General features: G+C 40.9%; 1 protein-coding gene across 3 annotated transcripts; it reads left to right on the plus strand.

The window, feature by feature from the left end:
- LOC18769643 lies at nt 7,277–13,741 on the plus strand. Of its 3 annotated transcripts, none has more exons than XM_020568003.1 (6): nt 7,277–7,573; nt 7,985–9,807; nt 9,889–10,345; nt 11,526–11,646; nt 12,281–12,340; nt 12,439–13,741. In XM_020568003.1, exons 2-6 carry the CDS (start codon nt 8,079–8,081, stop codon nt 13,474–13,476), a joined length of 3,405 nt encoding a protein of 1,134 aa, XP_020423592.1. In that variant the 5' UTR covers nt 7,277–7,573; nt 7,985–8,078; the 3' UTR covers nt 13,477–13,741. The 3 variants fall into 3 exon arrangements, with proteins under 3 accessions (XP_020423592.1, XP_020423591.1, XP_007203213.1); XM_020568002.1 differs by having other exon boundaries at nt 7,278–7,573; nt 7,985–8,021; nt 8,106–10,345; XM_007203151.2 differs by having other exon boundaries at nt 7,278–7,573; nt 7,985–10,345.

Below are 26,459 nucleotides of genomic sequence, written 5' to 3' on the forward strand. Positions count from 1 at the left end.
GCGTCTGTAGTAGCACCATATGAGGTACAAACATCTAAAACTTCTCTTTTGTCTATTGGGTCTAACAATTTCAAGTCTCTGTCTTTGAACCCAATTGCTGACAATCAAGAGCGGAGATACCCATCCCGCGTAAGGAATAAACCAGATCATTTTGGTGTCTCCTCTAGTAATTGTGTTACTTACCCTATTTCACACATGTTATGCCAAGAAAACTCTATCTTTTCAACCAAAGCAATGGAACCAAAACCCAATCTCCCACCCTCTCTCTCTCTCTCTCTCTCTCTCTCTCTCTCTCTCTCTCTCTCTCTCTCCCCCCCTCTCTCCCCACATTTGTAAAAGAATTTCACTATGTGGTGTAGCAAACCCACATCTTATCTTGGTTAAAGATGTTGGAGACACCACCATCTTGTGCTCTTTCTTCGTTTATTGAATATGGAAGTTTGTTCAACCCATGAGAGGAAATTAAAAGTCAGCTGCGAAGTAAGAGCAAAAATTGAACTTGAAAAAAGGTATAGTAAAAAAATATGGGGTAAAATATTTTCTGATTTATTTTCATTCTCCAAAATGAGGTATTTATAATACAAGGTGTATACCCTAGTAAGGTAATACAAGGAAACAAATAGAAAACCTAATTACACAAGATTTGTACAAAAAATAAAATAAAATCCTAATAGAATAGGAAATAAGTCTCCTAATCAAACTAAGATCTCACCAACACTTCCCCTCAAGTTGGAGTAAAGATGTCACGCATGCCCAATTTGTCAAGCAAGTTGAGAAAGGTAGTAGTCGCCACAGCTTTAGTAAGAACATCGGCTAGTTTATACTCAGAATTCATAAATGGAAATGCAATAATCCCATCATCAACTTTTTCTTTAACTAAGTGTCGATCAACCTCCACATGCTTCGTATGGTCATGTTGCACAGGATTATGAATAATTGCAATCGCAACCTTATTATCACAATACAAATTCATAGGTTTCTCAAGACCAAATCCAAGTTCTCCCAATAGTATTTTCAACCACAATAAATTGCACACACCTTGTGCCATACCACTATACTCAGCTTCTACACTTGATCAAGACACCACGTTTTGTTTCTTACTTCTCCAAGTAACAAGATTACCACTAACAAAAGTGAAATATCTAGAAGTAGAATGTCTATTAGTAATTGAAATAGCCCAATCAACATCTGTATATCCTTCCACATCCATATGGCCGATCTGAGAGAACAAAAACCCCTTGCCAAGAGTCACCTTTAGGTATCTTAAAATACGCATCACAACACCCACATGATCTTCACTATGAGAATGCATAAACTGACTTACTACACTCACTTCATATGCTACATTATGACATGCATGAGCTAAATAAATCAATTTCCATACAAGCCATTGATAATGCTCTTTATCAGTAGGGACTTGACTTGATCAGGATACACCCCAATTTGTGATTCTGTTCACTCGGGGTATCAATACGTTTATGATCCAATATTTCAGTCTTTGACTAATCATCCCCCATCACAATCATATCATCAACATAAATAATTAAAGTCGTCAATTTACCTTTATGATGCTTAAAAAATAAGGTGTGTTCTGAGTTGCCCTGCCATTGCCAAATTGCTTTATAGACACCGCAAACCCTTCAAACCACGCCCTAGGAGATTGCTTCAATCCATACAAGGACTTTTGCAGTTTACACACAACACCCTCTTCAGAGGTTGCATGAATACCAAGAGGAAAATCCATATATATCTACTTATTGAGATCACCGTGTAGGAACGCATTCTTGATATCAAACTGCAACAAGGGCAGTCACGATTAAGGATTGAGTATAATTGTTTGCTACCAATCTAGCCTTATAAAGGTCAATGGAACCATCAATCTTATACTTCAATGTGAACACCATTTGTATCCAACAACTTTCTCCCTCATGGAAAAAGGAACTAAATCCCAAGTTGCATTTTTGTTCAAAGCTTCCATTTCAACATTCATGGCATCCATCCACTTGGGGTCAAAAATAGTATCATGCAACTTAGTTGGCACACATACACTAGATAATTGACACAAATATGATGCAAATGACTTAGATAAATGATGAGTTTTCACATAATAACTAATGGGATACTTAGACTTTGCATATATATCAAGTGAGTATTGTACTTCAGGTTTCTCATGAGTGGTACGTGGGGACAACTCATAACTTGGCATAGATAAAACATCAAGGATTACCTCACTTGTTTCACTATCACAATTTGATTAGAGCAGTGGCTGGGCAAAGGGGGGTCTTGCATCGAACTCAGCTACACAAGAATCACGAGAGTCACTATTTTTATGCACAAGCGATGGTCGCTTTCTTTGGTGCGACCAATCATTTCATCACTGAGAGAAATTTGTTCATCTCCAAACATGGGCGACTGGTCGAGGTCCAAATGTTGACTTGTCATTTCTTCATAGAGAGTAACGTCTCAATCTCCAGACCTAGGTGACTGGTCGTTTTCGTCAGTGCAACCAATCATTTCCTTCCCGAGAGCAATATCTTTAAACACATGATTCTCCAATTCAAGTCCAAGACTCTCCAATTCACTCCCTCTCTCCCTCTGAATTGGAGAGGAGGGAGAAATATAATAGGACATTTTTCATGGAAGGGCACGTCCAAAGTAACATGCACCTTTTGGGTGGCCAAATGATAGCACTTATAACCCTTATGAGTAGAAGAGTAACCAATAAAGACACATCGCAGAGCACAAGGATTAAGTTTACTCTATTGATAAGAGTAGACATGAGCATAGATAACACACTAAAAAACTTTAGGGGTCAACTAAAGGACGAAGACAATGGAAACATGGCCACTAAGCACATCAAGCGAAGTTCTGAAATTAAGAACCTGGCTTGGAGTACAGTTGATCAAATAGGCAGCAAACATAATAGCGTGCCCCAAAAGATGATGGAGAACAGACATATCTAATGTGAGTGAGCAAGCAACTTCAAGCAATTGTCGGTTCTTCATTTTAGACACACTATTTTGTTAAGGGGTAAAAGGAGTGGTCATTTGGTGAATGATACCGTGAGCATGGAAGAAACATGCAAAAGTATTATTCACATATGCACCTCTGTTATTAGCTCGGAATACTTTGACCCGAGTCTGAAACTGAGTAAACATCATAGTACAAAACTCTAAAAGGACGAAAGCAACATCATTTTTATTTTTGAGAAAGAAAACCTAAGTGAGTCGGATATAATCATCAATAAATGTGACAAACCAACAAATCGTTTTGAAGTAACACGAGTCGGACCCCATACATCAGAATGCACTAAATCAAAAGGCTTGGCAGCTTTATTATTACTTAAGGGAAAAACAGGACGATGGTTTTTTGTAACATCTCACATTGACCAACGGAGAGGGGGTGATGTGCCTTATATGTACATACCTGCCTCCATCTAGCACGAGGCCTTTTGGGAGCTCACTGACTTCGGAGTCATAGGAACTCCGAAGTTAAGCGAGTTGGGGGCTAGAGCAATCCCACGATGGGTGACCCATTGGGAAGTTGCTCGTGAGCTCCTAGAAACAAAACCATGAGAGCAAAGAGGGAGGCCCAAAGCGGACAATATCGTGCTACAACGGAACCGATCTCAGTTTGAAGTTCCATGACTTCAAAGCCAATAAGGCCACAACGTGTGGAAGAGTTTGATTTGGTTTTTTTCTTTTTTTTATAAAAAAAAAAAAAATTGACTTTGAAATATTTACGGTTGTGTCACTGCACTTCTGTTGATTGTAACTTCTTCGTTAAAACTCCAGTTTGAGCCCACAAACGTGTCTACGAACTCGTATGCCGCGCTCTATGCAACGATATTACTCAAATTCCGAAATTATTTCCCAAACAAAAAGTCAATTTTAAACCCATTAAAATACTATCGAGGTAAAATTATCTTTTACTTGAATAATTTTAGAATTAAATATTAATTTAGAAACGAGATATTACATTTGAAGTGCTTCAAATGGCTCTCGAGATCACAATCCCCTTTAAAGTGTGCGAAAGAAGGCGTTGAGAATCACTTCAGTGGAGCCGCTTGCTCTATCTCAGTGGTGAATGGTGAGGAGTTCACTCGGTCCACCTTCTTGTGCAGAGCATCTTTAAAATCTCCTCCAATCTTCAAGTCTCGAAGTCAGTCATTTACAAGTTTCTCAACATCTTCTGCCTGCATGGCTTGAGGTTCACGTCCATGTCTCCTATGACACAGGAGTCGCTGCAATACCACCTCATTGTCTCTACGAAGCAGCTCTCCTCGACTGTCCTGCTTGAGCAGAGTGTTGGTGGATTGAGCTTGCAAGGGATCCTCTGTGGCTTGTCTCCTTGAGTTCGCTCTTTTGGAGCGAGTAGGTGAGAGTCTTTCTTCACGTTATCTCATAAGGATGATTGCGAGGCTGATCTCCTCGGGAGCCTAATCTCACATGAATGTTTCTATGTGGGCCCAGGCAGGCATGAACATTGGATCGTGGGCCCAACCTGTTGTGCATGTTGGTCATTGGACCTAATCTCGGTCGAAGACTCGATCTACTTGAGTGGGGCTCGCGGATGCTTGTGATATGCTAGCGTGTTGTGCAGCATGCTCTAGTCCTTCTCCTTACCTGATTGCTCTTGCTCGACTTGTTTGGGACCTCTCGAATTGCCTACCAGTGAGCCCGTCCACCCTTCTATATTCATCATGGGATCCAGGGCCAATGTCTTAGACTAAATTGATTTGCCTGAGGAGTTGTACCACCAAGTTGTACCACCAAGTTGTTTTGGTCATCTACTTTTTGAGCTAGCTGGTCTACTGTAAGATGAGGTTTGCTTGATTGCTTGAATCTGGAGGAGAAAATCGTGTGGAGCCCAATTGCACATGGGCTAGGGTTTTATTTGAGGTGAACACGGGAGCAAACGTTGAACGTGGTGGCAAATGATGGAATGGTTGTAGTTGTTTTAAAAAGAAGCCAAAATTGGTGGTGGCGCCAAGATGGCCTTGATTAGAGGTACCACCTTGGTGGTATGCGTCGGATCCGATAGTGGGACCGCTAGGATGATCCCCAGTTTCGACCGTGAGGCTGAGCGGATGGTTGCTGGACCTTTGTTGCTGCTATGAGTTTCAGCCCTTATGTTGCGAGATGGAGCCGCGCCTATGGCCACGGTACCTTGGAGAAGGGGTGCGGCTCCGGCCATGGAAGGAGGACCAGTGCTCGTGACCAAGGGCAGGGAGGTGCAGCCACGATCTCGGACACAGGACAGCGAAATGTACGGCCTTGGCTCATCACAGATTACTTCTTTGAGGCGGGCCGACTTCTTTTGCATGTTTCCAACTATGGTTATTTGGAAGGCTCCGGTTGAGTGATAAATAGGAGGAAACATATTCCTTTGATTCAAGAACACGCTTTGAGTATAACTCATGCTCTCAATGAAAGCACAAAATATGTTTGAGCAAATTTCCGCAAAGGGAATATTCACGGGTTGATTCATCGATCTTCGATCTTCCTTCTTTCTCTTCCTTGATCCTTGCAAAATAAATATGAGTAAATATACCACACCCGGGGGTGTTGGCCAAAGGCCCTCTGATATCTAAGTTAGTTTAATTGGACCTTGAAAAAGATACAACAATAGTTAAAGTGGATGGAGTTTTGTACCATGGGGAGAGTCAGGTGCCCTTATCCGTGTGGTGAGAGAGAGAGAGAGAGAGAGAGAGAGAGAGAGAGAGAGAGAGAGAGAGAGTGAGTGAGTGAGTGAGTGAGTGATTTCTCTAGGATTTTTGGAATTACCTTGAATGCCTTGTGTAGTCATGTATTTATAGGCTCCTTGTATGCTAGGGTTTTGGGAGAATAATATTTATTTGGTTAGGATTATTCTTTTCTAAAAAGATGATAGGAATTAGTCTTAGAGATTTGGTAGACATTGGTTCTTTGATTTAGGATGATATTCCTATCTTAAATCAAAGATAATTTCCCTAATTAAAAAGGATTTCTTTTCCACGTGTCATCTTCTTATTGGCCAGCGAAATATGTGTTCCCACACCCACATCACCATAATTAACCATAAGCCTAAACAAAGCCCACAAACCCATCATAACTGAAACCCTAAAACAACTCATGAGCCTAAATGAACCCTACCACCACAACTTGAAAAAGCGTCATCTCGGCCACACCCACTAACAAATATGAAGAAAATATGATTTCAACGATCTACCTGTGCATAGTAGCGAACAAATAAACGAAAACAACCCTGTCAAATAACAATTGGGTAATTTGCAATAACCTCCGTCAAAGACATTGTAGAATCAAATTTAGAGGACATGAGTAGCATTAGAGAGCAGGTTTTGGGAGAAGGATTTGATTGAGAACATAAATTAAAAGGGGGTGGTGGGGAACTTCAATCTAAGCATAGTTCAGAAGAAATCACCACAAGAGGCTTTTTATTCAGAAGACCCTAGTGGACTTATTCATTAACCTAAAAGGAAAAGACGAGAAGAGATGAGGGGGAGGAGGGACAATAACGCTTCTTCCTCCTCCACTCTATTGAGTTTTCCTTTAGGACTCACACAAGGAGAGAGCAATTGGGTTTTTTTATTCGACTAAAAGTCACTTTTGGTCGTTGTAGTTTGGCACTTCAACTACTTTTGACCATGTAATTTCAATTCCATCAATTTTGACCTTGTAATTTCGTATTTGTAGCAATTCAAAGACAAGTTAGTATTCTTGTCAATTTCTTTAACGGTGCAAGGACAATTTTGTCAACCCAAAAACCTTGAGCATAAAAGTTCATCTGAAACTCCCCTAATTTCATATTAGGGCTTGAAATTGGTTATTTGGGGTATGGTTCTTCAAAAATTGGGATTAGTGGTTGAATTTTGAGCTCAAATATGACATGTGGAGAATTTTAGACAAGCTTTTACGCTCAAGGGTTTTGGGTTGACGAAATTACCCATTGCATCGTTAAAGAATTTGACAAGAATACTAACATGTTATTGAATTGCTACAAATATGAAACTATAAAGGCAAAATTGACGAAATTGAAACTATAATGTCAAAAGTAGTTGAAGTGCCAAATTACAAAGACAAAAAATGACTTTTGGCCTTTTTTTTTTTTAATGATAACTGCTTGTTGCTTGTTTTGTTTTTATCTTTTTCTTCTTTTCTAAATTTTAAAATGTTTTATTTTCTGTACATGAAATTTCGCAAGAGATTATTTATTTTGTTTTGACGGTGTTTTTGGGATTAAGTTTTCTTTATTTTATATAAAACCCTACCCTAACACTTTTTTAACCCTAACATCCTTTTCTTTAGCCGCCCCTCATCCTTCTCTCTCTCTCTTTGGTTATTTATTTATTTATTTATTAAATTTTGGTCGTCTTCTTCCTTTTTTGGTCACAAGTCGTCTTCTTCCTCTACTCTTTCTCGCTGTATCGATCTCTCTCCCTCTTCTCTTCCTCTTCCCACTGCCCAGACACCACACTCCTCTGCCTCGACGCCGGCGAGCTTCATCGCGAGGAGGATATTGGTTTGCGTGAAGGTTGATTCGTCGCCGCTCTCTCTGCCACCGCGCAGATCTGGTATTCTCTCACCCATGGCAGCCACTGCCTGCCTCTCTCTCACAACGGCGTTACCGAAACCGATTTTGTGGTTCGGTAGCGGTTCCCAATTTTTAGCCATTCCAGCCGCCGTCGGTCGGTAGGCGGTTTGGTTATTTGGGTTCGGCAACCCTAATTATATTTGTAATTAAGTAGAATTTTGCTTGATAAAACTTTATTTGTACTTTCAACCCACTGATTTTGCTGCTGAAATTCACCTAACGATAGTATACTTTGCAATTCTTTGCCTATGTTGATCTTTGCACTCCTTTCTTTATTTGCCTTTGTATTGTTTTTTTTCTAAATTGCTGTGAACTGACTTTTTGTATTGTTTTTAGTTGTTAAAGGAAGAGCATGCTCTGATAAGTTTCTTTTTTTTCTTTTCTTTTGCAGTTTGTGTTTTTCTGTTTTGAGTGACACCTCTTAAAGGGTAAGAGCGAACTGTACGGAGCAGGAAATTTCTAGGTAGCTATGTTGCTAATCTAGCATGCTAATCAACCTTCTGTCACCACAGTTGCTAATATCAAGCATGGAAATGGGTCAGCTGGAACCCATGATGAAAGATGTGGATTCAATAGTACCAGAAATTCAAATGGGAGGGATGAATTCTGTATCTAGTAATTCAGAATCACAGCAGCTTTCGATATCAAACAAACAAATGGGACTGATGCTGGAACCTGTGCCTGATCATCCTGGGTTGCATGGCTTATCAATGACATACTCGCAAATAGGACAGATTGCCAATTCAAATGGGACTCATGGTCCACAGAAACTTTTGTCGCCTAGCAATCATCTGGGAGAGATTGGATCCTTCCCTAAGAATTTGGAATCACATCAGTTGTTGGGATCAGTTAAGCGAAAGGCACCTTCGGAACTCATGTCTGATAATCCAGCAACACATCAGTTGTCAATGCTAAACAAGCGGGTGGCACATATGGAACATAGACCATGGTTGCAGCAAGCGCCTGCAGCAAACAGAAGATCTGTACAAATGGAATCTGTGCACAATGCCCCATTATCTCCTCATTTGCCTGCGCCAAATAAGAGAATGGTAAAGATAGAATCCGGGGGATCTGTGCACAATGCTCCAGGATCACCTCATTTGCTAGCCCCAAATAAGAAAATGGTGAAGATGGAATCCTTTTCTGGTAGGTCTGTGTCACAGCGGTCCTCGAGTCAAAAAACTCAAATGCTGCAGTCACAACCATCTCCCAAGCTTCAAAAAGAATCATTTGAATCTGTAAGGTCCAAAATGAGGGAATCTTTAGCTGCTGCATTGGCGTTGGTTAATCAGCAGCAAGATAAATGTGTGGATTCAGGGAGTAAGTCTCAGGGTGAGGCGGGAGGAATTCAGGGGAGTACACAGGAGAATCCCCAGCCTGCTGCTGATGCTGTTTACACTGACTCTAAAGAGCCTAAGGAGAATTTCACTTCCAGTGAAACTTGTTCCATTAGGAAAAGTGATGATGGTGAAGGTGCAGGCCAAATTATATTGGCTGATGCAACTACAAGTGCTTCTGCATTGATACCAACATGCGATGGCAAGGAATTCCAATCAAGTAATATTCTGCGTTATGAAGATGTTTCATTTAATGACAACTTGTTTGTGAAAGATGAACTTTTGCAGGGAAATGGTCTCTCCTGGGTATTGGATTCTGAGATGGAAATGACAGAGAGAAAAGACATTCAACCTGCTGAAAAACAGAAGTTGGATCATGAGGAGATGGACAGACGCCCAGAAGAACAAGCAGTTCAATCTCCAGAAGAGTTGGCCTCTAGAATTGAAGCAGAACTTTTCAAATTATTTGGAGGTGTGAATAAGAAGTATAAAGAGAAGGGAAGGTCCCTTTTGTTCAATCTAAAAGACCGTAATAATCCAGAACTAAGAGAGAGAGTTATGTCTGGAGAAATACCTCCAGAACGGTTATGTTCTATGACTGCAGAGGAACTTGCTTCAAAGGAGCTTTCTGAGTGGCGGATGGCAAAGGCTGAAGAGCTTGCCCAAATGGTTGTTTTACCAGATTCAGAAGTTGATATGAGACGTTTAGTGAAAAAAACGCATAAGGGTGAAGTTGAAGTTGAACAATATGATAGTGCTTCAGTGGAGGTTCCAGTTGATACAACTTCACATGCTCAGAGCCTACCAAGAAGCAAGGAGATGGAAGTGTCTACCCCTTTGAAACCTGATAAACCCAAGGAAGAAGGGAATGCCTCAGGTGAGAAGAGCACTATAGAAGACAAGACTACTCAATGCACCTTTACTATTCCTTCTACTGAAGCAACTGATTTTATGCAAGGGCTTATGGTGGATGATGGATTGAAGGATCTTCCTCCAATTGTTTCCCTAGATGAGTTCATGGAATCCCTGGATACGGAGCCGCCATTCGAGATTTTACCTGAGAAAGTGACACCCATCTCAGACAAGGATGATTCTGAGACAGGCTCTGAATCGAAGCATTCGGTTCTGAGTCCCAAAAACACTGTTGACGCCCCTCCACAAAAGCTTGATGAAATTGATACAACAGATTCAAAGTCGGATGCTGACTTGAAAACCAGTGGCAGTCATGCTGTGATCAAAACCAGTGACCATGCCGATACAAAATCCCGCAACGTTTGTGCCGATGTGAAGTCCAGTGGCAGTCCTGAAAAATCAGTATCTAGACCTCTTGGCACACCAAAGGGTGAACGTGTATGGAATGGCTCCCTCCAACTGAATCTCTCACCCATGGCCTCTGTTATTGGCATCTATAAAAGGTTTGTCATTTATATCAAACATTAGAATTGTTGTACATTGTTCTTGACTTGTCCTGCATTTCTGGCTTGATATTTGTTCACGGCAGATTCTCTTTTCCACTGCATTGGTGTACTGCTCTTTCATTCAAAGTTTATTACATGTTGGAGTATTGGGCTGCTGTATGTTTTCAACTTTCTTATTTAAATAACAAATAATGGTCAGTCATAACTTGAAACACTTTTTGAAGTTAAATTTGCTTGTGGACTAGGCTGTACCAGAGTATAATATAGGTGGACAGGATATTGTACTTTGCAGTCTGCAGGCTGGTTTGTAGTAGATGTTCTAATTTGTTCATATCCTGCTCCCTCTTCTTTTTGGTAATCCGTGGGTGATTGGATGATGCATAGAGAGGGCCAGAGACATTGCTAGTAATGCTGCTTTAACTTAAGTAACAAAGTTTAAGTGATACTAGATGGAAGATAGGTAAATTTAAAAGATCGACTGCAATGGTATTTTTGTTTTACAAACTTAAAATTATGGGTAAATTTCACTTTACTACCTAAAGTTTTTTTCGTGTCAACTTCGTACCCAAAATTTTTTGTGTCAACTTCGTACCCAAAATTTTTTGTGTCAACTTTGTACCCAAAGGAGGGGAAGGGGCTGAAGGAGATTGGCGACACGAAGATGGTCGATTGTGGCGGCGAAGAAGGGAGATAGGTGGAGGTGCTGTAGAGAGAGTTTTTTTTTCATTTCTTTAATTGTTTTTCTTTTTCCATTTTTTGATTAACTTAATTAATAATTTAGTTAATATCTTTCATTAGTCCACTTGGCACAATATAAGTGAATGCACATGCGCCCATGATTGCTATGTCATTGTATAATGGAAAATTTGACGGTCAAACTAACAGAGTTATGAACGTGGTAGAAAAACCATACTTTGGGTACAAAATTGACACAAAAAAACCTTTTGATAGTAAAGTCTAAAACTCAGGAAACTTCCAGGTAGTAAAGTAAAATTTACCCTAAAATTATTTATGCTTGATAATATTGCATGAGACAAGAAAGGTTGTTTTGGTGTGTATCACATGCATGTGTGGACGCATATATTGGCAAATGTAATGTGTTAAAATATTCTGTAGTTTGTATGAAACTTTATGTTTTCGTTTCTGATTTATGCTAATCCAACTTTTTCCGTTGCAGTGGTGAAAAAACCTCTGCAAAAGAGTGGCCTGGTTTTCTCGATATCAAGGGCAGAGTCAGACTTGATGCTTTTGAGAAATTCCTGCAAGAGCTTCCACAATCACGAAGCCGTGCTGTCATGGTATCTCAAAGCTGTTTTTGTTTTTTTGTGTTTTGGGTTTAACACTACCCGTATTATGTTATACTATAATGTCTCGAAAAAGGAAAAATTATATAAACAAATGTTTGTTTTGGTGTTTCATTGATTTTTCCATTGGTGCAGCGTTGCCTTTTTTCTGGGAAGAGACTCCGCAAATATAAAATTAAAGAACTTTTTGCCTTTTTTGGGCTTCAATTAGTTCTAACATAACGAGCAGTATCTATGACATTATGTTTGCATTTGTTTGGACAGTGTTGTTGAACAAACTCTAAGATTGAGTCAAGTCATTTATGTTAACCTGTGTTGTGCCTGAATTGTTCTCAAGAGATTTAGCAGGATTGTCTTCGATCATTTGCATTAGCATTTGCAGCCTTTATTTTGGTTTAGCAAATTAAACTTGAAAACATTGTGCCATTATAAGTTTCAGCAACTTGAATGAGAATATGAACTGCATAGGACCTTTGCGGGAAATGGCCCTCCCACTAAGTGACGAGCAGATTTATAAGATAGTTACTAGAAGGAACCAGAAAAAAAAAAATGGCAGTAATTATGTATGAATTTTATTTGTATGGGTAAGCTATAGTTTTAACTTTTTTTTCCCCTTTAATTTTTGCAGGTCGTGCATTTTGTTCCTAAAGAGGGGTCGTCAGAAGCTGAATGTGCAAGCCTTCGTGAGGTAACATTCGTACTGATATATCTAATAGCTGTATCTATATATGATCTCTGGTTGCAAGTTGAGGTTCATTTTCATATCGAAAATTTATTCCGCTGCAGGTGGGAGAATCGTACATTGTGGATGAGAGAGTTGGTTTTTCTGAGCCTTGTTTTGGAGTGGAAATTTATTTTTGCCCTCCCCATAATAAAACCTTTGACATGCTCAGCAAGATCATTCAGAAGGAACACATTGAGGCACTTAACACTATAGATAATGGTCTTGTTGGTGTTATTGTGTGGAGAAAATTAACTTCACCAAAATCATCATCGCACCACAAGCACATTTCAAAAAAGCAACACTATTCTTCTTCTACTACTACTAGTTCTAGGAGACATGATACAAATTTGAACACCAATTACACTTCCAAACCCGCCCAGGCTCGGACTGTAACCCCTACCAACACTAGATCTGCACATGATGATGATGACGATGTCCCTCCCGGGTTTGGCCCCGGAGCTCCCCGGGATGAAGATGACCTTCCAGAGTTCAATTTTAGTGGTGGAGCAAATCCATCTCTGCCTCAGTATTCTGCCCAAAGGCCCTCTAGGGGGCCTGGAGTGGCGGCCCCAGTATACCCCAAGTCCCATACCCCTTCTCGCCCTGTAGACCAAATGAGAGAGCTGATACAAAAATATGGGCAAAACAATAGTAGTACGTATCAGGCCAGTAGTGTTGGTGTCACGGTTCAGCCGTGGAATGATGATGATGATGACATCCCAGAGTGGCAGCCTAATGCGCCAACAGAATCCCTAACCCAGTACCAGCCACCGCAACAGCGGCCGGTGAATAATTACCAGCAGCAGCCAATGTTGCGACCCCATTTGCCAAACCAACAACATATGGGTTTAGTACAGCAGCAGCAGCCGTTGCAATCTCTTCAACCCACAATGAATGTGGCACCAAACTTACAAAACCCTAATCTCTCTTGGCAGCAAAGCCCCTCGTGGGCTCCACCAGCACAAGGGGGTGGGAGGTATGCAAGTAATCTAAGTTGTCAGCCCGAAGCTGGTCAGTTTTATGGAGAACCCGATAGAGGAGCAGCTGCTCAGTCAGGATTAGCCTGGCGACCAAATGCTCCTAAAAGCAGAGGGTTTTAGATTTTCTCATTTTTATCATATGTAAAGTTCAATCTTTTCCTTGTATTATGAAGATCTTTTTCTTCTGTAAGCACTAGTGCTCTACTGGGTTGATGTAGTCTTTTTGAACAAAAACACGAGCTATTATTCTAGCTACGGTTGCAAACCCGAACGTAGGCATTTGCTGCACAACTTTTGTTTAGCCCATAAATTACTTTCATGTTTAGGCTACCGTAATGAAACTTTATTGATCTTAGAACGGAAATAAGAAGGTGGTTGGTTGAAACTTTTTGCGATGAAAAAGCATGCCTTAAGATTAACTTTGTATTTAACTTTAGTTGGTTTTAACCTGAAAGGCATCATGTTATTGAGTGACGGCAAAGTATTCGTTTGCTTCTTGTTTTGAACTTTGATGGTTATCCCGAAAATGCTTTTCACCTGCACAGGATCGATCTAATGGCCCCAAAAAAAGAAGAAATGTTTTGAGGTATTTAGTTCTGCTGAAATCCTTGGGCTGCCCACCATTTTAAGCAAAAGCAAAGGCAATGGATAACACCCAAAATATACAAAATATTCTGGGGACCAATTTTGATCTAAGATTTTTTATTCTGAATACAGATAAATGGTTGAGATTGATTCCGTGCATCTGCCTTGTTTTCTTAGGGCATCATGTAGAATCTGAAGAACAGGAAACTATATTGTACAAAATACAGAAGAGTTCAGGATATTGCCAAAACAAAAAAAAAACAACTTACAAGGATACAAGCAATAACACAATACATGAACCCTAGTGATTGCTGACAACAAAATATACAAACTAAACAAATGCAGCTTTGACTTGTATGTTAGCTACCCAAACTGTTGGTATTGGCATCCCCTCCTTGGCAACAAGAATTTCGTAGCCCAGGCTCAGAGTGTCAGACACCGGGATGGGTGGATCACAACCATCGAGCTTGGTGAGATGCACCGTGATTCCACCCAACCCCTCCGCTAACGTCACCTTTTGGATCACAATGAGGTGATTTGCCGTCTCTCTTGTATGTGTCATGGGGTTTCTCATGATCAATCACAAAATCAAGGTCTGCTGGCAGCTGGCCAAGCTGCTCATTGCCTTTATCTGGACATGCAATCTTGGTTCCCTTCTTGCATCCTGGCTTCACATCAATGGTCAATATTTTTTGTTCTGGCACTTGCCCTCTATAAATTTCATTTTACCCAATGAGAAGAAACTCCGAATTCATTAAACTGAATTAAGAGGATGCAACAGTATCATCAATAAGGAAAGGCTCCAACCACCAGGGAACCTCTTCTATCCCAAGTTACAATTTATATGCAGTTTAAAGCATGTTTAGCTAAAAAATGAGCTACTTGATTAAGAGAGTAGCATTCTGAAACAGTTGTAAACTCCTCTTCACACCATCAATAAGATGCCCTTCTGGTGCAAAGGACTCATCCTCCTCAGAATTTATACTACTGATCACTGCTTGTGAATCCGACTCAAGCATGACAGAGGAGAATCTACCATCCCAAGCAAAGTTCAACATGAATTGAAGTGCCATAATCTTGGCATGCTTGGTGGAGGTGGGGGTTTCAAATGGAAGTGCCATAGCCGCCATTGCTTCCCCTTTGTCATTTCTAATGACAGCACCAATTCCACCCCACCCGAAGCAGCATCTACATTGAGTTTAAACATACCAACAGAGCTGCAGTAGAATCTCTACTCATGAGATCTCCATATTTCTCAGCCATCTGCACAGCTCTATTAAAAATCATATCCTCTGTTTGATAACATGCTTCAAAAATCACCTTGTTTCTATTTTGCCGCCAGACTCCAGAAGATATACACAAATGAATTCAGGTGGTACCTCTAGGGACCAAACTTTTCCCCCAAAACACTGTTGTCTCCTTGGGTCAGAAGAGGAGCCAGCATCCCCATTGCACTCCTTTGTTGTCAACATTCCCAGCCTGTAATAAAGTTAAAATAGTCCCACATCAGGGGGAGTTCAGAAATAAAAAAAATCAATTGAAATTTCTTCGGAAAAAAAAAAAGAAAAAAAGAAAAAATCCATGGGAGAGGCCGTTAGGCTTAGCCTCAATCTTTTCCCTTCATGAAAACGAAAGGGTGGAAGAAGCACATAACTTTCATTGCAGGAAGCCGTAAAGTGGCATGACGTTCGAACAGTGAGCTTTCGGCCAATAAAACCCGAAAGTGTTAAGAAAAATCAGAGATTAAGGACAAGCATCTAATAAGCCAAACAACCATAATCAAACAACTGTGTGGATGATGTCTGTGGGAACCGAATTAAATCTAAACCCTAGGTTAAGTAATTCCTCCCATTTGGGGATTATTTGACTTAATTAGAAATTATTCAACCTAATTGGGAGTTACTCAATTAATTGAGTGTTACCTAATTAGGTCGAGAATTGATTTGATTCATACCACAATTTTCAATTAATTGGGAGGTTATTTGATTGAGATTGGATATATTTGACTTAATTAGGGATTTGATTAAATCAAATCCCTAAATACGCCTACCTCACCTACCTTATTAACCTCATCGAGGCCCCCAATAAATATTTGGCTACGCACAAGGATTGAGGTACGTCAGAATTACTACTAAAACTCTGTACAGATCTTCCCCTCACAGACCCTAGCCACCTCCTCTCTCTCTCTCTCTCTCTCTCTCTCTCTCTCTCTCTCTCTCTCTCTCTCTCTCTTTTACATAAGGTTCCGGCCGCCCGGTTTACACCATAAACATATCTTCGTACTGTATTAGCTATTATTTTCTATACGATTCAATTGAACTAATTTAGGCATCGGAGGGCATTTGGCCAACACCCCTCGGGTGTAGTCCACTTATTTGTTCTATTTTGCAGGGAGAAAGAGGCGGTGAAGAAGAAAGGGGAATCTTTCCAATTGAATATTCTCGTGGGAAAATTTGCTCCCATAAATTGGTGCTTTCATTGAGAGCACTAGATATACTCAAAGCGTGCTCCAAACTTATTTTCCAATCAACTGAAGCCTTCCAAACAACCATGGTTGGAAGCAAGAAGACGAGGGGCAAAACCTCCGCGATGGCTCGATCCTCGACGGCCCAAAGCCACTCCACCCACGATCCCGTGATCGACATGGTGGCACCACCACCTCTCACCACCGTGCCACCTACCGGACTTGCAGTTGAGACCACCGCACCGGCCACTGCCGTCGAACATGGTGGAACCTCCCATTAAGGTGGGCTCATTACCACCGCTGACCTAGGCCCAATCTTGGAGCAACTTCAAGCGTTCCCTTTATTGCCTCCAAGCTCGACGCACGCTCCCGCATACACCTCCAATGAAACCCTAGCCCGTGTGCAATTGGACTCTACACATTTCTCTCCTCCCGATCCACGAGGTCAAGCAGACCTTAATCTGAGAGTTGACCAACTAGCTCAGAGAATGGACGACCAGAGCAATCTAATGAGGTAGCTCCTCAACCAAATAAGCTTGGCCCAAAACCTTAGCCTTCGACAACTGGGCGATGAGAGAAGGATGGACAAACGTGCCGATAGACAACTCAATGGGTACCAAACAGGTCGAGCAGGAGTGAGCAGACAAGGCGAGGGACAACAACGTGATCGACCTGCCGACATGTCGCAAGTATGTGCAAGCCACACTTAGAGCAAATTGAGTTTAAGGAACAACATGCTCGAAAGGCTGGGCCTACCACTTGACATTCGTGCCCGCCTGGGCCCGCAGGGAAATGTACATCAAAGGCTAGGCCCTCGGGGAAGGTCAACCAGACAACCATCACAACGAGAATCATGAAGCAAGGCGCTCAGCTGTTCACCCGCAGAGGAGCATTCACGAAAGGCTAGGCCCTAAGGGAGGTTAACTAGATAACCCTCACAATGAGGATCATGAGGAAAGGCGCTCCGTTGCTCACTTTCGAAGAGTCGATTCTCGTTGACAAGCTACAGAAAATCCTTCACAAGCACACCTGCCTAGGTAGTGCAGGCGAGAAGGTCGACCCTCGAAAATCAACAGGAAAGTCAGTCAGCATCGCTCAAATCGTGAAGGTCGCCAATGTGGCCAACCAGCAATGTGTGCGGAAGACGTTGAGAAGCTTGTGAATGACCGACTTCGAGACTTGAAGACTGGTGGAAATTTCGAAGATGCACTACGTAAGGAGATAGACCAGGAAAACTCTTTGCCTTTCACTACTGAAATCGAGCAGGCTGCTCCCCGGAAGCAATTCTCAATACCCTCATTCACACACTTCAAGGGGGATTTCGATCCCGAGAGCCACCTAAAACACTTCAAAAGTGTCATGATCCTCCACAAGGCCGACGACACGCTGATGTGTAAGGTGTTTGCGATGACCTTGCGAGGAGCCCCCCAAGACTGGTTCCACACTCTGCCATCCGGGTCTATCAGTAGCTTCAAAGAGTTGACTTATGTCTTCACCAAAGAATAGACCTCTTACCGGATAATCAAGAAGAACCTGACCACCTGTACAACATGCTCAAGAAGTCTGATGAGTTCCTTCGAGACTACATCAAGAGATTCAAAACAGAAAATGCCAACATTGTAGGATGTGACGACCAAATCGTATCTGCATAAAGTACCCTCAAACACTTGAGGTTCTCTACAAAATTCATGACGGCGAATGTGGAAACCACTCTGGGGCAGGTCACTTGCCCAGAAGGCTCCAAATATAGGCTACGTCTAGCCTACCATGCGACACGATTCCACCTAATATGTCAAGAAATGTGATAGCTGCCAACGATACAAGGCGATCCCTAACCTACCCGCCGAAGTCTATCATCCGCAAAATAGTTCATGGGCATTCATGCAATGACCCACTGGCCTAGTGGGTTCCTTGCCACTAGCACCCGCTAAGAAGGACATGATGATCATCGCCACCGACTACTTTACTGAATGGATCGAGGCCGAAGCTCTATCCTCTACTAAAGAAGCCAAAGTAGAGCGATTCATCTGGAGAAACATCATCTGCCGGTTTAGCTTCCCACAGTCGCTGGTTACCAATAATGGCTCACAGTTCATTGGCAAGAAGATCACCGCAAAATAGCAGCCCATAAGGAGCGTCCTAAGGAAGACGCAGGGCGACGACCAGAAGCGTCCTTCAGGAGACGCAACCCTCTAAGAAGCGTCCTAAGGGAGACGCAAGGTACGCCAGGAATTTCCTAATGAGGTATCCAGGTTCCTATCCGTTCCCTAAGGGGGGCAAGATAGTCATACAGTTGCCCATAATGAGTGTCCTAAGGGAGACGTAGGGCGACGACTAGAAGCGTCCGTTTGGAGATGCAGCCCGCTAAAAAACGTCATAAGGGAGATGTAGGGTGCGCCAGGAATTTCTCAAAAAAAATGTCTCCATGCTTTCTGAGAGAGGTATCCAGGTTCCTATCCGTTTCCTAAGGGAGGCAGGATAGTCACACAGTTGCCCATAAGGAGCGTCCTAAAGAAGACGTAGGGCGACGACCAGAAGCGTCCTACGGGAGGCCCAGCCCACAAAGAAACATCCTCAGGGAGACACAGGGTGCGCCAGGAATTTCCCAAAAGAAAGTCTCCATGTTTTTTGAGGGAGGTATCTAGGTTTCTTATCCGTTTCCTAAGGGAGGCAAGATAGTCATGCAGTTGCCCATAAGCAGCGTTCTTCGGGAGACGCAGGGCAACGACCAAGGCATCTTATGGGATGTGCAGAACACGCCCGGAGTCCCTCAAGAAGGACCCTGACACTCGCCAACTTCCTAAGAGGAACCATCCTACGAGATATGCATAGCACGCCCGGAGTCCTTCAAGGAGGACCCTGACACTCATAAATCTCCAAAGGGAAATGTGCAATCAAAACACAGGCTGGTTACGCAAGCAATTTACAAGTCAATACGCAAATTGAAGTGGAAAAAATAACGAAAATTTCCATAGCAAGCTGACCAACCAGCCACAAAGAGAAGATGGTCAGATAAGACCAATTATTCTACACAAGAAAGCATACTACAAAAGCTGAAAAGAAATAAATGAGTCTTCATCTACTCCGACACACCAGCAGGAGATCTCTAATCTACAGCCTCTTAGGAGTCCGCTTGATCAGCCGTGCTCTCAGCAACTCCACCGGCTTGATTCACGACGTCCACCACTACCTCATCTGTTGCATCCTCCTCTGCTTCATCATTTTCAGTTACTGCCCCTTCAGCTTCCTGCTCAGCTCATTCCACGTTCACAGCATTAACTTACTCACTTTGCATAGGGAGAAAGTCATAACAGAGCTTCCCGATGTCTCCATCTCAAATAGCATAGAAGGGATAATTTCCATTTAAGCAGTGCAAGTAGCCTAACTTGTACGCATTCATGGTAGACGTCAGCATTCTTGTGCTCAAGACGGAAATAGGCATCTTTTCGACGAACTAAGTCAGCAGTAGAAGAGGGGGCAACATTAGATGAGTTTCGGATAGTTTCAGCAACAAGAACTACTCCTTTTTGAAACAGATGAAATATTGCTTCCCTTTGTTTTTCCATGGAAAGACTTGAGACTGTCTCAAGATAAACCCGCTTGAAGTAAGTAGATGGGCTTGACAGAAGGTTTGTCTTCGGCAGATCAGACACGTCTGCATCCCCTATAGGGCTGGACTTTTCCACATTGGGATTAGCCGCTGATGTTGTAGAAGAACCATTCACCCAGACAGATGACTCTCTCGTCTTCTCAAACTGCCGCCATCCTCACCTCCAAGGGAGTCGACGATGCTGAATCAACTCCACGCTTGACTGCTTGTGACTCAACAGCTGGATCGCGAATGTTGGGCAGATGAGCACACCTCTGTTCGACTCCATTCCTTGATTTGTGCAAACGACTCAAACTTTAGAGAGGAATACCAACATCTCTTTGCTTCTCAGAAGGTGAACTAGTTCGCGAGCGGACTACTTCATCGAGTATATCACTGTTTCCAAGCTTGTCAACATGAGGCTTGAGCGAAACGTCCCAAGTGTCTCGCATAGCGCCAACCTTCTTGTTGTCTGCGCCTAGGAGGTGCTTAACCTTAACAGATGAAGGGGGGGCAACTTCTACTTATTTCTTCCTCAACTGAGATACATATTTCGCCCGAAATTTCATTTCTTGAAGACTTGACAACAACCTACATTTTTTAGGAGAGTCTGGCAGAACACTCCTCCTGCCCAACTGGCTGATCATCAGAATTTAGACCATTCTACTCCCTTTTCTCAACATCCTGAGCAGGGGGCAAACCACCAACCTCCTCCACTCAGGAGCCTAAGTCACAGAAGGAAGCCTAATTACAGCTGAACAGCCCAATAGTTGATTCACATCTCCTACATGCCACCATGCGCCATGCAAAAGCTGGGGGGCATTTGTGGGAATCGAATTAAATCTGAATCCTAGGTCAAGTAATTCCTCCAATTTGGGGATTATTTAACCTAATTGGAAATTATTCAACCTAATTGGGAGTTACTTAATTTAATTGAGAATTACCCAATTAAATTGAGTGTTACCTAATTAGGTCGAGAATTGATTTGATTATTACCACAATTTCCAATTAATTGGGAGTTACTTGAATTAATTGGGAGGTTATTTGATTCAGATTGGGTGTATTTGACTTAATTAGGGATTTGATAATCAAATCCCTAAATACACCAACCTCACCTATCTCACCAACCTCACCAACCACGTCGAGGCCACCTATGAATACTTGGCTACACACAAGGATTGAGATACTTCAGAATTACTACTAAAACTCTATAGAGATCTTCCTCTCACAGACCCTAGAAACCTCCTCTCTCTCTCTCTCTTTCTCTTTTACATAAGGCTCTGTCTGCCCGGTTTACACCATAAACATATCTCTGTACCCTATTAGCTATTGTTTTCTATACGATTCAATTGAACTAATTTAGGCATCGGAGGGCCCTTGGCCAACACCCCCTGGGTGTGGTCCTCTTATTTGTTGTATTTTGAGGGGAGAAAGAGGCGGCGAAGAAGAAAGGGGAATCTTTTCAATCAAATATTCTCGTGGGGAAATTTGCTCCCACAATGTCCATGTCCCCAAGAAAAGATCTTTTGTTTATATATTTGTTGCCCATAAACCAAACATGTCAAGGTAAAACAGCTGACATGTTTCTTGGTTTCCACAAAAACAGACAGGAGATGACGGTATCAAATAGCTGATATATTCTTCATTTTCTATGTACAATTGCCTGGCGACAACCCAGATTCAGAAACATCTACAATGGCCAAAGTGTTTGGAAGACTTCCAGAAGACTCAACTATGTAGAATGTAATACGAAACAAACAATTTTCACGATGAGTGCCAAAGTTAATCTCAAGTGTTCTTAGAGAATTATAGTGAAGGTAAATAAATAATCCAAACATGTAAGCCAAATGATAGGGTTTATCTACAAGCTGTTGTTGATAAAAATACTATTTACCCTGATAGGATAATGGTAAGTATTCCCGCGGGTGACTCGGGTTCGATCCCCGACAACAGCGCCAATTTCTTGATAGACATAGAATTAAAAGTTGAGAAAGATGATTAAGAAATTGTTTGATACTAAAAAAAATAATATATATTTAAACAAAACAAATACGTTTGAAGGAAAGAGTTTTAAAATACCAAATTATAAAAGCACTAGGGTTTCACCATCACCTAGCAATCCTAGGAATCTTTACCAATTACTCATGATTTGCACATGCCACTTTGAAGGTTAGGTTTTCTTAATTTATATTCTACTTGTGAAAACCCTTTGAAAAACCATGCAACCCTTAAGACGTGGTGTTCATCTTAAGTGAAATTACAATTATTAATCACAAGAAGCTAGCATCAATTTCAGTGAACCTTCCGACCAAAATTGCATCCAATTACTTTTCTAAAGATCCTAATGGTGATCAGGCATTAAGACAATTAGATAGTTTAAAACATTGATTAATGTAAGGGCTTTTTCTTCCGGCAGCTACAAATGGGCTGGGCTGCCGTAAGGAGCGAACTGATGAAGTTATCCCCTGTGCCTAAGTTCAAAGATCAAGCCCCAAGAATGCTTCGAAAGGATATTGAAGCCTTAGGAAACACCTTGGTTACCTTCACCAACAAAAATAACAACAGCTTACAGATAAATTATTGGCTTGACATGAAAAACTTGTGGCATGGGAGCTGAGCATTCATGAGTTTAGCATGAGAGAGAGAAAATGACTGCGATTTCCTATGAGAAACAGAGGTTTTAAGGCATGGGGGAAAGGATTCTAAGAGGATTCGTTGAGGAGAGAGATGAGGGCAATGGGTGGCTTAAGTGTTTTTCCCGCAGCTCGACAGAGGTGCTATCAAGTGTTGGAACAGTCTACCATGAGAGAAAAATGGGGGAAAAGGATGAACTAAGTACGAAATTGCTGGGTTTTGGAGGTAAGAGAGGAAGCTTGCTCTTTAGATGTGGTTGTGGCTAGTGGTGAAGTATTGGGTGTTTTGGGTACTTTTCCAGCAGCTTGACAAAAGCTATGTCAGACTCTAGAATGACTTGCCATAAGAGAAAATGGGAGGAGATGGAGGAATAGGGCACAAAATTACAGAGGTTTCAGATATCATAGATGAAGCTTGCTCTCTGAATGTGTGTTTTTGGTTGTTGGGTAGAAGATGCCTTATTTATTGCCCTAGAAGCTATTCTTTTCCAAGAAACCCTAATGGTTTCTATCCAATTTGGACAAGCTTTTCCCTTTCTTTCTTCTCCCTTTCTTTGACTTATCTTATAATGGTAAAAATCCCCTCTACCCAATCTCACAAAATAAGGGATTTTTGGGAGCTCAATGCTCTTCCCGCAGCTACCTTAGTGGAGAACCCCCATTTTCAGCCATCTTTCTTTCTTCTTTTCTCCCCTCTTCTATGGCTAGATCTGATTGGGGAGAGGGGGAAGCAATGGGTACGTACATTGGTTTGAAGGGTGTTTTGCTCAAGTATCCCTTGGTTTTTTGGATGTTTTTGCTTGAAACTTGTTCCCCCCATGTGCTGGAGATTCCAACAGCCTGCAGATGTGAGTGGATTTTGGCTTTTGTCATGGTTTTGTCTCCAGCCATGTGATGGAGACTTTCATATATTTTGTTGGTAGCATAAGACGTCGGTTGTTTATTCATTTCGTCGTTTTAAATAAATAATGTTGGTAAATTTTAACAACAATATTAAAACCTTGCAAGTGCACAAATCAAATGATAGTATAGTAAGCAAGCAAGGGTCGATCCCACGGAGATTGTGATCTAAAGAGATGTTTATCAATGTCACGCAATGAAAATCAAAACAAAGGACTTCCAAACACACGCCAACACCAAGGGGGGTTTTGATTTGTTTTTGTGAATCAAACAAAATAAGGAAAAGGAAACAAAAGAGAATTTAAATTAGAGTTTAAGAGAAATTGGTTTAAAATCAATCAAGAACAATAGCTAGGACTTACTATCCACCTCCAAACAATCAATCAATCCATAAACAACAATAGATAATCAATTTCTAGCAAGCATATGATGACGACACTCACAACAAGATCATGGCATTTGACTCGAGTTGTATGATTCTCTCTTAAGTGTATGTAAAGTGTATGGCATTTACATCAATACGTGTATTCTTAATTGAAATCTAGTATGGCATTTACTCAAATTAACAATCAAGAATCCATTAAGATCAAAGAGAATATGAGTGTCACAAAAACCCTAAAACATGGCATTTGTTATTAGGAATTCAAGAATCGATTTCTCATAACTAGTTCTTAACCCAATTATTCGTTGCAAACAAGAACACATTCAATATGGCAATTGACCTATGTTCTACAACAATTTAATTCCAATACATGCTTCTAAGTCAGCTACTCAAAGAAACAAAATATCAGAATTCACATAACATAGAGAAACCGAAATCATCACGCTTGTAGAAACTAAAAATCCATTAAACTTGTTTATAAAATTGAAATCATGTTTAGGGCTTCAAGATTAAGCCCTAACTAACAAGAAATTAGTTACTCATGGTCTTGGATGAACTCAAAAATAAATACATAAGAACTGAAAATTAAAAGAAGGAAGGAAAAGAAAGAACTCGTTCGCAGCTTTCTCCTCTTGCCCGGTTGATCTCTTTAGGACGTGAATGCTTTTTTATCAGGCCTTGGCTCGTCTTTTATATCACTTATATCAGAGTTCTAAACCCTAAAATTGACTGAAAAGTCGTCCGAGAAGTCTTGGTAAACAAGGAATCCAAATAGGAAAGTAAAAATCACAATTCCTAACTCCACTGGGAAATACAGCTCAGCCCAATGTTCACACGATTTGGGGATCTTCGACCTTGTAGAAAAATCATTAAAAATATATTTTAGAAAGATAAATGTCTTATCTTTCCAACCATATATAGCACGTAACTTGAAAAATTCGGAAAGGCTTCCGTTTCTTCACATTCACGTAACATGTACGAAACTGTCCTGTCTGCACGTGGGCTAACTTTTCTTGTAATACTGTACCAATTGGCTCGGTAGAAAATTCTAGAAAAATCATAGATTGAACTTCAAGATGTCAGCTTTCATCTCCAATTGGTCTTGCGCTAAAATTCCTCCGAAAAGTTGATTTTCCCTTAAAAACCTTCTAAGAGCGCAGAAAAGCTGAAAATCAGAAAAATAAAGTAATAAGCCCTTTTTAAATCTAATTCTCTTACAAAACCAAAGTAAAAAGAGTACATAAATGAGTATATTTATGGACTTATCAAATACCCACAACTTAGATTTTGCTAGTCCTCGAGCAAAACAAAACGAAAAATACAAACAAAAGAACAAAGACTCAAGACAAACAAACAACTAAATTCCCAATATTGATCTCAGAGATAATTACCAACGGTTAACTAACTTCCAAGAAATAAGCAACATTAACTCAAGGCATTATCAAGGGGTTAACCAAACTTTAATTGAACAACTTGGAGTGTCGTGTGTGAAATAGCCAACATTAATATTAACACGACTTATGCTTCACAAAAGTTAAATAACCAAATAAGAACAAGCTTTAACTTCAATTCTCACCAAGGATATGTTCACTCCAATGAAAGCACTCGAATTTTGACAACGTAGTGTCACTCATATATGTGAAAAGAATCAAATCAGTACGATGTACTCACATAAAATAAAAGCACAAGACAAGAATAAAAGATCTCATGGAAAGATATCGCATACTTGAAAACATTTAAACCATCCGACCATAGTCCTTACACACCTATTCTCCACATGAGGAACCACACTTCTCCTTGGATCAAGTAGGACTTTCACTAAGGTTGTAATAGGGCTTATGGTGATGGGTGAAACAAGAAAGAGACATAGATGAACAAACGAAGTCTAAGGGCTAAGTAAAGCTTTCCATGAAATTATAACATCTTGCACTTTAGCACACAATTTTATCTTGATACTATCTTTATTTTTTTTTTTTTTTTTTAACTCCATTAGCTTTCTAATCAACCCATGTAATAAGTGTTAGGCCAATAACTCCCAAGCTAGATAGCTTTAGGGTATTAAGTGTAAAACACTCCTCGGGCTTAAAAACTCGAGTTGAAAAGGCTTCGGAATCAGACTTTTTTTTTTTTTTTTTTTTTTTTTTTGAAACAGTATCATATACACATGATTGAACAATTTGTGCAATTCTCCCTTAACCATGAAAGTGCTCTACAAAACTCCTTAGAAGGGTGTAGGATAAATATGCAAAAGGTTCAGGTGAAGAGAATTGGGTAAAGAATGATAAAGGCTTACATAAAAGGCACAAGGGGTTGACTACGGATAAAATTGATATGGGTTGGCTGGAAAGGCTCAAACGAATGAAACAAGGCCTATATCACTTCCTAGGATCCATGTGGTTCATGAAATATGCCTCAAATAGATAATGAAAGTAGTTCTGGCAAACAATTTAAACATCCTCAAGTACTTGACCAAAACAAAGAATAATGAGATCACAACGACTTGTAGACATGAAAATTATAGAATAGTATATAACACTCAGGGAAGAAAGG

Source organism: Prunus persica, chromosome G7, assembly GCF_000346465.2.
Source record: "Prunus persica cultivar Lovell chromosome G7, Prunus_persica_NCBIv2, whole genome shotgun sequence".
In the NCBI taxonomy this organism is placed as follows: domain Eukaryota; kingdom Viridiplantae; phylum Streptophyta; class Magnoliopsida; order Rosales; family Rosaceae; genus Prunus; species Prunus persica.

Coding starts and splice junctions, on each gene's coding strand:
- LOC18769643 (XM_007203151.2), top strand. CDS start 8,079: ATGCTAATCAACCTTCTGTCACCACAGTTGCTAATATCAAGCATGGAA. Junction 11,647..12,280: donor CACGAAGCCGTGCTGTCATG/GTATCTCAAAGC, acceptor TAATTTTTGCAG/GTCGTGCATTTTGTTCCTAA. Junction 12,341..12,438: donor AATGTGCAAGCCTTCGTGAG/GTAACATTCGTA, acceptor ATTCCGCTGCAG/GTGGGAGAATCGTACATTGT.